Source organism: Nomia melanderi, chromosome 1, assembly GCF_051020985.1.
Source record: "Nomia melanderi isolate GNS246 chromosome 1, iyNomMela1, whole genome shotgun sequence".
Lineage (NCBI taxonomy): Eukaryota > Metazoa > Arthropoda > Insecta > Hymenoptera > Halictidae > Nomia > Nomia melanderi.
The window spans coordinates 29,303,900-29,316,814 of record NC_134999.1 but is presented as its reverse complement, the minus strand read 5'-3'; the positions used below and the strand labels follow the sequence as shown (position 1 = coordinate 29,316,814).

At 38.4% G+C, this 12,915-nt stretch overlaps 1 protein-coding gene across 3 annotated transcripts; it reads right to left on the bottom strand.

Annotated features, from left to right (window-relative positions):
- Positions 1–571: 571 nt before the first annotated feature.
- LOC116428553 (uncharacterized) lies at positions 572–11,924 on the bottom strand. 3 transcript variants are annotated; one of them, XM_031980317.2, is made up of 3 exons: positions 10,829–11,924; positions 7,869–8,658; positions 572–6,081 (listed from the first exon to the last, which is right to left on the bottom strand). In XM_031980317.2, exons 2-3 carry the CDS (start codon positions 8,645–8,647, stop codon positions 5,241–5,243), a joined length of 1,620 nt encoding a protein of 539 aa, XP_031836177.1. In that variant the 5' UTR covers positions 8,648–8,658; positions 10,829–11,924; the 3' UTR covers positions 572–5,240. The 3 variants fall into 3 exon arrangements, with proteins under 3 accessions (XP_031836177.1, XP_076221979.1, XP_031836179.1); XM_076365864.1 differs by lacking the exon at positions 10,829–11,924 and adding an exon at positions 9,756–10,810; XM_031980319.2 differs by lacking the exon at positions 10,829–11,924 and adding an exon at positions 10,338–10,810.
- Positions 11,925–12,915: the final 991 nt, after the last annotated feature.

The window sequence follows — 12,915 nt, the reverse complement described above, 5'->3', positions numbered from 1 at the left end:
TAATGTAGATATTTTCTAAATCGATTAAAGCATTCTTCTTTTTGTTTAATGTACCCTCTGAGCTCTTTTTCTGCCACATTCAACTCAAGTCTGATGAATACCGGTTTTATTGGGTTACAGAACATTATATTTATTAATATAAGTTATGAATGTAATGATTTATGTGACGACTAATTTTTATCATATTTAAAAAAAGAAAAAATAACCTATACATCAACTTTCGTTTTTCATACCTCCTAAGTGCAGTCTATTAAAGAGAATGTTACTTCAAAATATAAATATATAAATTTTAATAAGAGAAGATATATGTTTGTCTCGGAAAATGAAGGCTAAATTTTGTAAAATGTAAACCTGTCATACAGTCAATTCAAACTATTTATGCGTATTTGGTTTTTACATTTACACAAACAATTCAGAACCGTTTATTGTCTGTCAAATTCTGTCCTATTGTTCTAAAACTATAATTCATCCATAAATGTATAAAACTAGGAACGTCTGTTAATGTCAGTTCGTCTAATCACGTACAAACCGAATGCACTGACAGGAATTCCGCACACATCAATCATTAATATTTTTTATATCTTTTATTCTATTCTTCTTAATATAATTTACAAACTTGCTTAACTGTCATATGTATCTAAAAATATAGATGCTCGTGCGAGACGTAAACTGATAAGGTAGAAAATAACAGGACACTTGAGACGTCCGCGAATTCTCAGTTCATCCTGCGGACGGTTCTCATTGTACATAGTATATATTGTACATTTTTCCATGTATCACTATACATTAGATACGTTTAAAAATAGTACAAAATAATTTTAATTCTCTCCTCTACCCTCGCCGCGTTTCGCTCATTCTCTCGTTCGAACACATAACCACACACACACACACACACACAGGGAATTTCATTCCTACATTAACGCATGTGTATCTGCTAATAAAAATTACAACGTCGCCATAGCTCGCAGTCGATCATTCTCGATCAGGTTTTATCGTTCTTTTTCCATAACCTAACCAAAAACCAAACCATCCGCAGGTTTCGTAAACTTTACGAATACCATTCACAAAATAATTTCCTTAGTGACTGACAACGATTTCAAAGCTTCTCAATTCACTCATTAACCAGAGAACAAGGATTCAACGATTTATTATAATACACCCATCTTGAATTACGTCGCTATCACGCCAATTAAAAATAAATCTCTTTCTTTCCACTTCTGCCAAAGGGAAGCAACGAAAACTCAGTGAAAAAATCCATGATTATACTACTCAGATGAAACCGGAATTTGACGATATCTCAATACAACAAGTCTACGCAAGCTTTATACTTGATCGTTACAACAAAGCGAATGACATTAAATTGCAAATAATTTCGGCACGCGGACAAACTCAAGCTCAAAGTCATTCGCAACAAAATAATACTTCGACACGCTCGCGCTCCGAATCTCCGTTCTTCAGGGGACACAACTTCCGGCGATAATAGAACTCTCGTAAGCCTAGTCACGAATGATATCACCCAAGTGTTCCGACAGATAATCCCTTTCGGAGACCAGGATTCCACTCGGAGGGTGGATACACTCGGCGTGCAGCGTAAAATCGCAGAAGGAGCGGATCGAACGAATTCCACAGACAACTCCTCCCCCGCTGCCCCGCCTTCGCCCTTCGCTCCTTTCGAAATCCATTCGAAAGAAGATGCGCTTCGACCGGTAGTAAAACCGAGGGGATCAGCGTTGCGGTTAGAAGGCGCGTCTCGGGTCACAAAAGGATTCGTAATGATTCCCCAGCAGGAGAGTGGAAAAAGAAGAAGATGAAGGGGGGATGCTCGTCTAGGGTCAGGGAGTATTTTTAGAAGGGAGCAGGTACCGAAACCAAGTAGCATCGACACCCTATTGCACCTGTCAACCGTAGCACCGGCGGTACAGGTTGTTCCCCCGGCCACGAAATCTGCATTGCTACCTTCTAGAAACATTCTGGACAAAGGAGGTGTTCTGTGGACCGTTCACTTCCTCTTTTTCTTTGTGGGAGCTCTTAAAATCGATTTTCTGTTAGGAACCTCTCGTATCATCGTGAGTCTCTTCTCGTCACGAGTACTGGTGCATACTGCTGGGAGACCACTTGATAGCTAGCCAGAGGAATTCGGCTGATTTTTCATTTTTTTTTCGTTTAGTTTTTTGTTGGTTTTATACGCCAATTCCTGATGTTTAAGATTGATAATTTACTATTTATGAGTCCGGTAAAGCGAATGATTTTGGGGTAGAAATGACATCAAACTGAATTTAAACTTTAAATAGATGTGATCTGTGAGATTAAATATGGTTGATTGGTTGCACATAATCAATTGAAACTATAAAACTGTGAGTAGAGAGACACTTATTGCTGCTGCGCTGTTCTGCTAGACACCAAGTCATCTCCCAACCGTAGTTGCAATGATCTCCTTTTGAGGAAAGAATAGAGAAGAATGCTAGCTTTCTTTCCCTCTCGAGTATGATTGGATTGTTGTAATTTTTATAAATAAACTGTGGATGTTCATGACATTTTTAGTTTCGTTTTCTTCATGGTATTCCAAGGTTCTTAAATATTGTGAGAATTGTATGGAATTTTATTGTGATACGTATTGCACTGATTTTTTTAGAATTAAATATGCTATGAATGCATGATCATCTGCAGTCTAGTTATAAAAGGTGTGTCTGTCGTTTTCGCAGAAAACGATTTGCAATTGATAATGGTCTGATATAAAAATGGCAAGAAGAGTTTTGTACCATTTATAATTTTGATGTTTGAAATAATGAGTTGTAATTGCACCATAAGTTACGTGGTAACCTGATTACTTTCGTGACCAATTCGAAAAAGAATGGTTTAGACTTTAACTAAATTAAGTATTTAATTAAAAAAAATTGTTTTTCAGTACACTGTCATTTTAAATACCTATGCACAATAACGCAGGTGTTTCGAATTTGATTATATTGTTACCAATCTATTGAAAAAGAAATGGATTACTTCATAATTAATGTAATTGATTTTAATAATGGTACAAAAACCTTTTTGGTGTGTGTGTATAATCGTCACTGTTCAATTTGTTATAGGTTATGAAATTATATTATTTTTGTTACTCGATTGTAATTTCATAAATTTTCACATTTTCCAGTGGAAGTAATTTATAACTCGATCCAGTGAAACACTTAACTTTTGTTTATACATTTCTGTGTCGTAACTGGAACAGTCGAGTGTAGTAAAAAATTAAAGAATATATTTTCATCGATATTCCAAGCCATGGAAAATCATTATGGCCACACTGGCAGCTATAGATATGAAAGTTCAATATTCTAGTATTAACTGAATTATAATATTCGTTTTTATATACAAAAATATCATCTTAAGGCACTAATACATTTTCATCATTGTCGATGTTTTTAACTATCTATATTGTACTCTTCCAACCTGCTTTTACTTGCTCTACTTCTTTCGTGGACGTTATGCACAGAATCGTCAATTACCAATTAGAATATAGTTTACACCACGGAATAATACAAATATTCTTGTAAATTAACAATAACGAAATACAAACAAAGTAACATGCCAAGTTTGTTGTTGGTCTTTATAGTCTTATAATTTGCACATTAATATGCCCATGAATAACAAAATTAATGGGCACCAAAGAATTTATGTGAAAAGATATTCTGTAATAGACAATAGTTTTCTTGTTTGTTTTTATAAATTTCTTTTCGTAAAGATCACATGCTTAATGAAAAGCTAAAAACTTGGTTTTTATATAAAAAGGTGATAAAGCTTAACATTGCATATGGTGATTACCACTTCTAACTTTGTACAGAATTATAACAGTTAATAATAGTAATATTAATATTACTATTTACAATATCATTATTCAACTTCTTTCTGGTCGAAGTTGTAATAGAATCAAAAATGTAATTTTTACATTATTTATAAATGTACTCGTTATAAAATTGTGTTACTCTACTTTTGTGATAATATTTCTACTATACCGTGATATTTCTTGTTACATAATTCCGTCTGATCCATGTTCTAATATAAAAGCTTGGAAATTTGAATAGCGTAAATCCCCGTGAATGGTGTCAACAACAGTAAATTTTACATAACGATATTTATAGTTTTATATTAGTATCAACATTTCACATAATCAAATTTATTTAATAATCTCTCTTGATACCAATGATTGTCAAATAATAGAAATTTTGTCATTAGTAGTAAATTTGTCAATTCTATTACAAAATTACAATCGTATAATATCAAAATAAGATGAATAACATAATATTAAAAAATTTCTTTGTTATTCTTAAACAAAAATTAATACTGATGTCAATAGTTGCTGGTGTAAAAAAAAATTGAATAAAAAACATGTGAACAGTGAACAGTATGAGATCAGTTAACATATTATTTACGTACGATTGATTTCGTGTACCTTGCAACATAAACTACAAAAATTAACTTAAACTTCAAATAATTCCCATAACCGATAAAAATACAGATCATTCAATAGATTAATGTAATTTGAAGTATTTTACTTTTAAAACAACTGAAAGTTATTTACGACTTACATCAGTACTTTTGTAAAAGACGAGCATTAATGTCATGATAATTAAATGGATAACATTCGAAATGTTACATATTTAAATACAGTAACATCATAACAAACATATTTCTCCAGGTACACAAGTAATTTTCCTCCTCCCTTATATTTTCGAATATTTACACGAATTCTTACTCGCATTTCATACAAATTCTTCGTCTACATAAACATTTCAAACATGAAATTTCAAATCCAAATGGGTAGGTGAATTATTCAGGAAGTAAATCAATAATCTCCACTTTAATAAACACGAACTCCGTTAAGAAGGAAGTACAAATATAATACAAAAGTACAAAAACTGCGATAACCTCGTAACTTTACTAATCATTTGTACATATACCATATTTCCAATAAACTCAAGTATCATACTCCTGACCAACATAACCTCCAAGCTCAATATTCAAAACCACGGATCTACACTATTCGAACTTCAGCCTATAAATATACTCATCGATCAGACTCTCGATTCCGCTCTTCGATGCAATACAAAAAATCCAATTCACCGAAACCATCACTTCAGCGACCCAAATGATACCCATGACACGTTTCACTCCAAATAAACCAGTCCTTCTCGACCAGCCAACCAATGTTCACAACAGACGATCATTTGGCATCCACCGTTTCCGCTTCCCTTCTACCGGCGCATTATATCCGCTATGGTGAATCCCTGTCTCGCAGGGGCAGGCCTAGGAGGAGGTGGTGGCTGAGGGGTGGGCGCCCTGGGTGGACGCGTCACCTCTTCCTCCCGTTCCCTGTCGCGTTCCCTTTCCCTGCTCTGCTCAATCTCCCGTTCTCTTTCTCTCTCGCGCTCCTGTAGCTCGAGAAGCACCCGCGAGGGACCTGGTGACCCGATTCTTCGTCTGTACGAGGTCAAAATCAACGGCGGCGGTGGTGGATGCGCAGGTGGTGGGTTCTGAGGAACCGTGTGACCGATTCCTCCGCTTGTCACCGTGGACGGTTTCGTGGTAGGCAAGAGGTCTCTTCTGATTTGAAGCTGAGGTCTCTGGGGAAGAGAGGACGTGGATGCTGGGGGTGGCTGCGGCGGACCCGAAGATCCTTGAGGGGGATAAGAAGTGGTGGATGCAGCTGGCAAGGCAGAATTCGTGGACATCGACGTCGGTGTCGATGATCCTGGCTCTGGACAGTCCTCCTCGGGACTATCGTCGTCCCTGAGGGCTTCCTCTAAGGCCTCGGGTGGAACGTCACCCACCGCGTGGGTCAACGCGTGCCTCCTGAGGTCGCAGTTTCGGCGGAACACCTTGCCGCAGGAGGTGCACTCGTACGGCTTGTGATCCGTGTGAGTGAGGAGGTGGGTTTTCAAGTTACTGCGCTGGTTAAAGCTTCGGGCGCAGACTGGACATTTATGCGGAGACTCTTCCATATGCAGGATCTTGTGCACCGCTAGGGTGCGGCTCTGACAGAAGCCCTTCCCGCACTCGCCGCATTTGAAGGGCTTCTCTTTACTGTGGATATACCTGGAACATGGAAACGTGGAATTATGGAAACGTTAAATTCGGTTGTATACTGGGTATCGGGGGAATAGGTTAAATTTTGTTATTGTGTTTTATTACAATGCGTTTAACACTAGGTCTACGGAACGCGTCAATTTGGCGGAAATTAAGTTTTATGAACATTTGTTGGTAAATATTTGTGTTTGTTTTGATTGATGCAATTACGTGAATATGTGTCCTAGTGGTTTATTTTTAAATCCCTAATTTCCAAGTTTCAAACTGACGAATATCAATTTTTCTAAGAACAATAGAATAAACCGTACAATAAAGTTCGTAAATCTACTGTTAACGCTAGAACTATCGATTAATATGATTAATACATAAGCATTGTGAAAATTGTAACAATAGATTCTTTTCGGTTTCTTCGCAGATTGATTACAGTATTCGAATGAAATTATTTATTTTTAAAATTGTTTCAAATATTTAACATTTTTGAGATATGAATAATTGTGAAATGAGAAAACTGAAACTTGTCATTGTGACGGGTGTGGTAGTTCTAGTGTTACGTAAGAAAAAAGGTAAAATAAATGTAAGTTTTAAAAGATTTTTTTTTGTCTGAGATCAAACTTCTTTTTATGTCGTACACCATAAAATGCTAAAATTCATACAGACTTTTTATCGAACACTATAACTTTATTGAAAATATAACTTATTCTAGCATATTGGTATCTAATATGAGAAATGTTAATAATGTTCGAAATTCTACATCTGACAGGTATTTTAATCGGTGCAAATAGAAGTATGAATTATCTTAGGAAGGAATAACTTTCGGATTTTTATTCTTTGACCTTTTGTCGTTTTTAAGCACAAAGGAACACAGTACCGAAATTTGGCCAATTATTTTCTTAACAACGTGTATTCCCGGAAACTTGATTGTTTTTACTATACGTTCCTAATGGTAGAATTGTTCATATTGTTTTACAATTTCTGATGCAACTATTCTTGTGAGGATTACTTTATTGTTCTATTGTTATATTTTACATAATTAAACTATAAAATTGTGAACAATGCAATACATTTGTTAATGCATGTAATGGAAATAACTATTTATAAAGTTCTAGAAAGTGTAAAAGGAAGCTGAACATATTTGTTACAGAAAAAAACTCGTTAAAGAAATACTGTCGAGTAATACTGTCACGTAACAATACCGTTAATTAAAAATTATAACTAAAGATACAAGCTAGTGCTAATTAGAATATAAGCTATAGTGAAAATTAGAAAACGTAACTCAACGTTATGGTGATCTTAACATTGTTATACTATTGATAACCAAATTTCTATTTTGATTGATAAATGCAAATGAAAAATAAACTCCACATAGAAGGTAAAAAATATTAAAATGTTAATTGCACACATACTTATATTGTGCACATGTATTATAAAATTTAATTAGCTCTACGAATGAAACGATTTTCTACATGTATAATAAAATGAAAATGGTCATAGTAAGAATGAAAAAATTGAAGAGAGATAATGCAAATTATACAAAACGAAATAAATAATTGTAGATCTATCAATTGCGGTTTCAAGAATAAAATATCTCTCAGCTTGTGTAACGATTATTATTTCAGAAAACATATTCTAATTATTCCTTCCATTTCTAATTTTTCATTAAACATTCAAGTACACCTCAATCTACCATCACTAGAATCACAAGAAAACCTCGTCTATCCCAAAGAACTTTGTCAATGTAAAAAAAAACAATAAACCACAGTCTTACAATACGAAACCACCGAAACAACAAACTATACCTATGATCCCGAAGGTGATCCTGCCTTCTGAACGCTTTGCCGCAGATGTCGCATGAGTAGGGCCGTTCGTCTGTGTGGGTTCTCTCGTGTATCAACAGATTATAAGATTTCGTGAACTGCCTATTGCAGAACTTGCAAATGAACTGCTTCTTAGGTCTGGATGCTCTGCCGGGCGCTCTTAGCAACCTTCTGTCCAGATGCTGATGGGCTAATGGGCCACCGGGTGGATATAATGCTGAGCCAGCGGGAAAGGGTCCGGCAAACACGGGATACCCTGGGGGTGGTTCTAAAAGGGGCGGCGGAGGGAGGAGAAGAGCTCTGGCAGCCAGCTCCTTCCTCTTATCTGCCATCATAGCCATGATCTCGTAACTGGACGAGGACTTTCTAGCGACCGAAGGCTCTGCACCCACTTCATGGTCCGAGCTGGACGTCGTGGATGAAGATGGTGGCGGACCAGTCAAATGGGGATGCATGTCGCCAGGGTAAGGCGCCAGGTGCAACCTGGACGGTACGACCGGTACGAACGCGGACGACTCGCGGTGATGAGGGTGACCCAGACCCGCCACCAGGCCATGTCGATGGTGGTGATAAGCAGCCAGGGCGCTAGACGGGTCGAAGCCTCTGGAGGTTGATTGTGTCGCGGATCCTGAGGATGACGCACCTGCCGAAGAGGATGCTGACCTTGACGATGATCCAAGGCTCGGGTCCCGACCCCTGCTCGGCTCTTCCGAGACCGTGGCCGAGGCCGAGGCCGACGACGCCACGATATCCGTCGGCATACCAAAGACACCTATAATTCAGATCAACTTTCATGGTAACCTAATTATTTCGCTACGGTTCTTTAACGTGTTTAGAGTTTGGGTGATTGAGATTGGGTTCGTGGAGGATGACTATTCCGTGGGCAGTAAAGAGTCTTCTGTGGACACACATGGTCAGGTACCGATACTTTTTAAATGATTTTTAGGTTAATTATTTATGTTTTTTGAAGTTGCTGTTAACGATTATCTGGAATTTGGTAAGTTTTGGAGATGTGTGATGATTGTTGTATGATATAACGATTTGGAGTGTGAACGTGTTTGTATTGATGCATGCGTTACGCTTGGTTTGAGTAATGGTAAAAATGGACTCGTTTGAGGGACTTATTTTAGATCTATGAAGTTGATGTTATTTTCATTTTGTCGAGAGGTGTATCTGGGTGAATTTGTTATTTAGCATGGGTCAGTGATGACAGATGCATTATCGATCCTATTTACCATTTATTATTGTAAATTGATGCGAAGAAAGGTTTTGGGAATTATTTTAAAATTTAAATGTAAATTATTTAAAATTGTAAGATATAGGAGTTACTGGTATTTGTCTGTTTGGTTAAAGTACATAACTATAATTACGATTAGGTAGATCTGATAAATAAGGCGTTCTTATGTTTCCATAATTAAGCAAGTAAGTTGCATTTATTTGAGTGATGAATTTAAGTGATCAATTAAAGTAATGTAAGAAAAGCTGATTTGTTATACCTACTAATTAAAGAAGTACATATTTCTCTTTACGCGTTAATAATAAACTCTAATTAACATGTATACACGATTAATAATATTTTAAAAAATTGTAGTGACATTTCCATAATTTTCTCGGTGATTGTGTGACCACAAGCGAACACATTCATCTGAATTTTGATAGTAAAACTACATAATGTAAGAAACAGTATTGACAGCAATTTATTCAGTCATTTTTCAAATGAACCTCCATCAAGTAGATATTTTTAACGACATTTAAATTTCGTTTGAAAAATTAACATTTCTAGCACAATTACTATGTTTGAAAAATAAGAGTATTTGCAAAAACAGATTATCCATATCGTTATACTTGGTAAGCGAAAGTAATATTCACCTCAACATTATTTTGATAATATAAAGATTTCATTAAGTATTCTGTCCTTTCCGCTAGAAACAACTGAAATATTTATAAACGAAATCGAACAGTAGGCAGCGACATTTTATGGTAGCAAGATTATTAGCTTTAAAATGACTTTCACGCTCTTGCATACTGGTAACGTGTACTTTGATTGCGAAATGCCTTAGAAACACGTTTCAAGGACTTCGGCAGCATTTCGAATGCACCTAAACTCTTCCTCATTCCCTCTTTCCGCAGAAAAAAGAACGAGTTAAAAAAAATTCAACCGATAGCACCTGAAAGTGATAACAATAACATATGAAGACATTGTCGCTTCTAATTATTCTGCCGATACTAAAAAGTCCACGTGACAAGGTTAAGTGTAAAGCACATTAAACACATCCGCCATCTTGCTACTCCATGTCTCCTATTAAACGTCGTGAGTGTTGTTTTCCTGGACCAAATAATGGCATCTTTCATGGCACCTTACACCACCATTACCGTCTCCCAAATGTAACACATATTTCTCAATAAATACCGAAACATCAAGGTGTCAGAAAAAAAGCTCTTAATACATACCAGTTAACTTAAAAACTGCATAGATACAAAACAAAAATACATATCTCAAACGGACGATTCGTGAAACAACTAAAAAAAGAATCGTGAAAGGATAAATCGATCTAAATGATATCCTCCAACATCAGCGATCCATAAATAAAATTCTCGTGGATAGCAAAAGGCCGTAGGATCTTCGAAAACAGACGAAATTCAGCAACGAATCGATCCAGGGACCGAGATGCTTATCGCATACGGTTTCTTATCCCATTCCCCAATAATACATAGAAGCCGTTCCCGTTTGTCAGCCGCGTGCGTTCCACGAACGTGAACTGGTTATCTCGAACCGAGCACACCTGCCAACATGGCTTCCGCGGACCCAGCGGTCACGGCTAGTCCCAGCGGCCATGTTGGAATCGCGAATGCCCACAGGAATGCAACAAACGTGGACCCGCTGGTCGGTCACGTTCCCCGATGGAACCGATCGGTTCCACGTTCACGAGAAAAATGCTCACCAGGTGGACGCCGGCCGAGAACACTTCCCGAACACGCGTTTACTCTGCGCCGTTGGTCCGCGGTCGCATCTCCGCCCGTGATTCCCGAACTTGGCCAACGATCGCTGGCGGAAGCATTCGTCGTGATACCAGGACCGGCTACATCGAGTTGCTGACCTCAACGTGTGGACTCGCCTCGCTGTCGCTCGATCGTGAATCCAACCGAGAGCACCCACGTAAGCACACATACACGGATTCGACACTGACGACACTGGGATCCGGAACGCACTGCGGATCGAACACGATCTCGGATCGAAGCTGCTGGGCCACGCGAATAGGATCGCACTGCGAAGCACTATTTTCCTTTTCCTCTGTTCCCGGTCTCTCTCGCGTTTCGACGTGTGCCAGTGGGAACAAGAAACTGGAGGAGCGAAACGGCCAGTAAAAACACTGTGGAATCGGCGAAGGCACACGTCTCTTTCGGGATCGTGGATACGAAAGAGCGCGCGGTTTACTGCGTGTTGGACGCCGCCAGGTAGGCTACCTCGACGCACACCCACGCAGCCGAGGCACACGCATGGTCCACACGCATGCGAGTACACAGGTAAACCGGCCACGACTTGCCTGGGAGTCTTTCCGTTCGGCTGCCGCTAGTAGCGCTGCTGCTGGATGCTGTGCGCTGACTGCCTCGCTCCTGGCCGACAGTGCAACAGAGTCCGATGGAACCAGCCAATGGGAGTCCAACCAAGACGCAGGAGAACCTGGAGCAGGGTGTAGAGATGGGACTGATGCCCACGCGCGTCTTGGTCCTGACAGAACAAATTTCACTGAGGCGCTGTGGAAGGTGTCTTGTGGACCAGGATGATGCTTGAGATGAATAAAGTTGGGACCTAGTTGCAACTATGGTTGGAAACCAAGTTGTAAAGTTGAAATCCTGGTTGCAAATAAAATTGGGTACCTGGTTGCAAGTAAAGTTGGAAAGTTAGTTGCAACTCTAGTTGGAAGCCTGGTTGCAAATGAAGTTGGAAAGCTGGTTGTAACTAAAATTGCAAAGTTAATGACGCAGAATGAGGCAGAATGACGTAAAGGTAGCCAATGAAATTTCAGTCACTTAATATCCGAGTTTAACTGTACACTAATTTATGTTAGAAGGTAGTATAATGAAGAAGGTAAAAATGTAAATTCGCATATAGCCTTATCACACAAATATAAACTCGAAGACTCAAAGGTAATGTTATTACCTTTATTTTAATAGTATAGAAACATGTAACGTTGGTTTGATAATTTGATTAGAATATGTATAATGCTATATATTATAGAAGTCCTACGACAGTATACAGAACAAGTAGCATAGACATACGATTAATGTTCACGCTCGTAATCAACAATGTAACTTTCGATCCGTAAATATTATCAGTGAAATTATGTAAATAGCTACCAAGGTAAAGTTACCAAGAAACTGAAACATTTCTGAAGTCCAGACGTCGAGGAACAGTCAAAAAGATAAATATAACGATAATTCACTTATATAACAAAACCATAATAACAAAGTACTCATCAGTGATACCATGCAGTTAGTAACCAAGATAATATTGTTATCAGGTGAACAGAAGTCATAAAGACTTATTTATCACTACACCCAGCCATTACTTCAAGAATCGAGGATTATATTTCAATGTTCCACAGCCACATAAATAATCAAATATTCCTTAAAGCTAACAATCCTCGCTCAGCGATTCACGATCCACCAAGATCGAACCCATCGCTAACAAAGACGTAGAGCAAAGGGGACCAGGAACGAGGGAGGGAGATCCACGGGTATTCTATCTACCAGTACCTACGATGCGATGCCGCGCAGGTTGAACGCAGGAGGTTTAGGTAGGGACGTGGTATGAGGAACAGGTGCGTAATACCAAGGTTCGGCGCCCTTCTCGTTTACAAACACAGATCCCTCCGAATATTTCCCACCCAACACCGCCAATCATCCCTTCGATACTAGCCGACCTCTCCGAAACATCTCTTCACACTTCCCGCGGCCGTACGCTGATTTTCCCATAAAGAACGTTCCACCGAAATATTTACATACCTGGTCAGCCCATTTAGTAGAC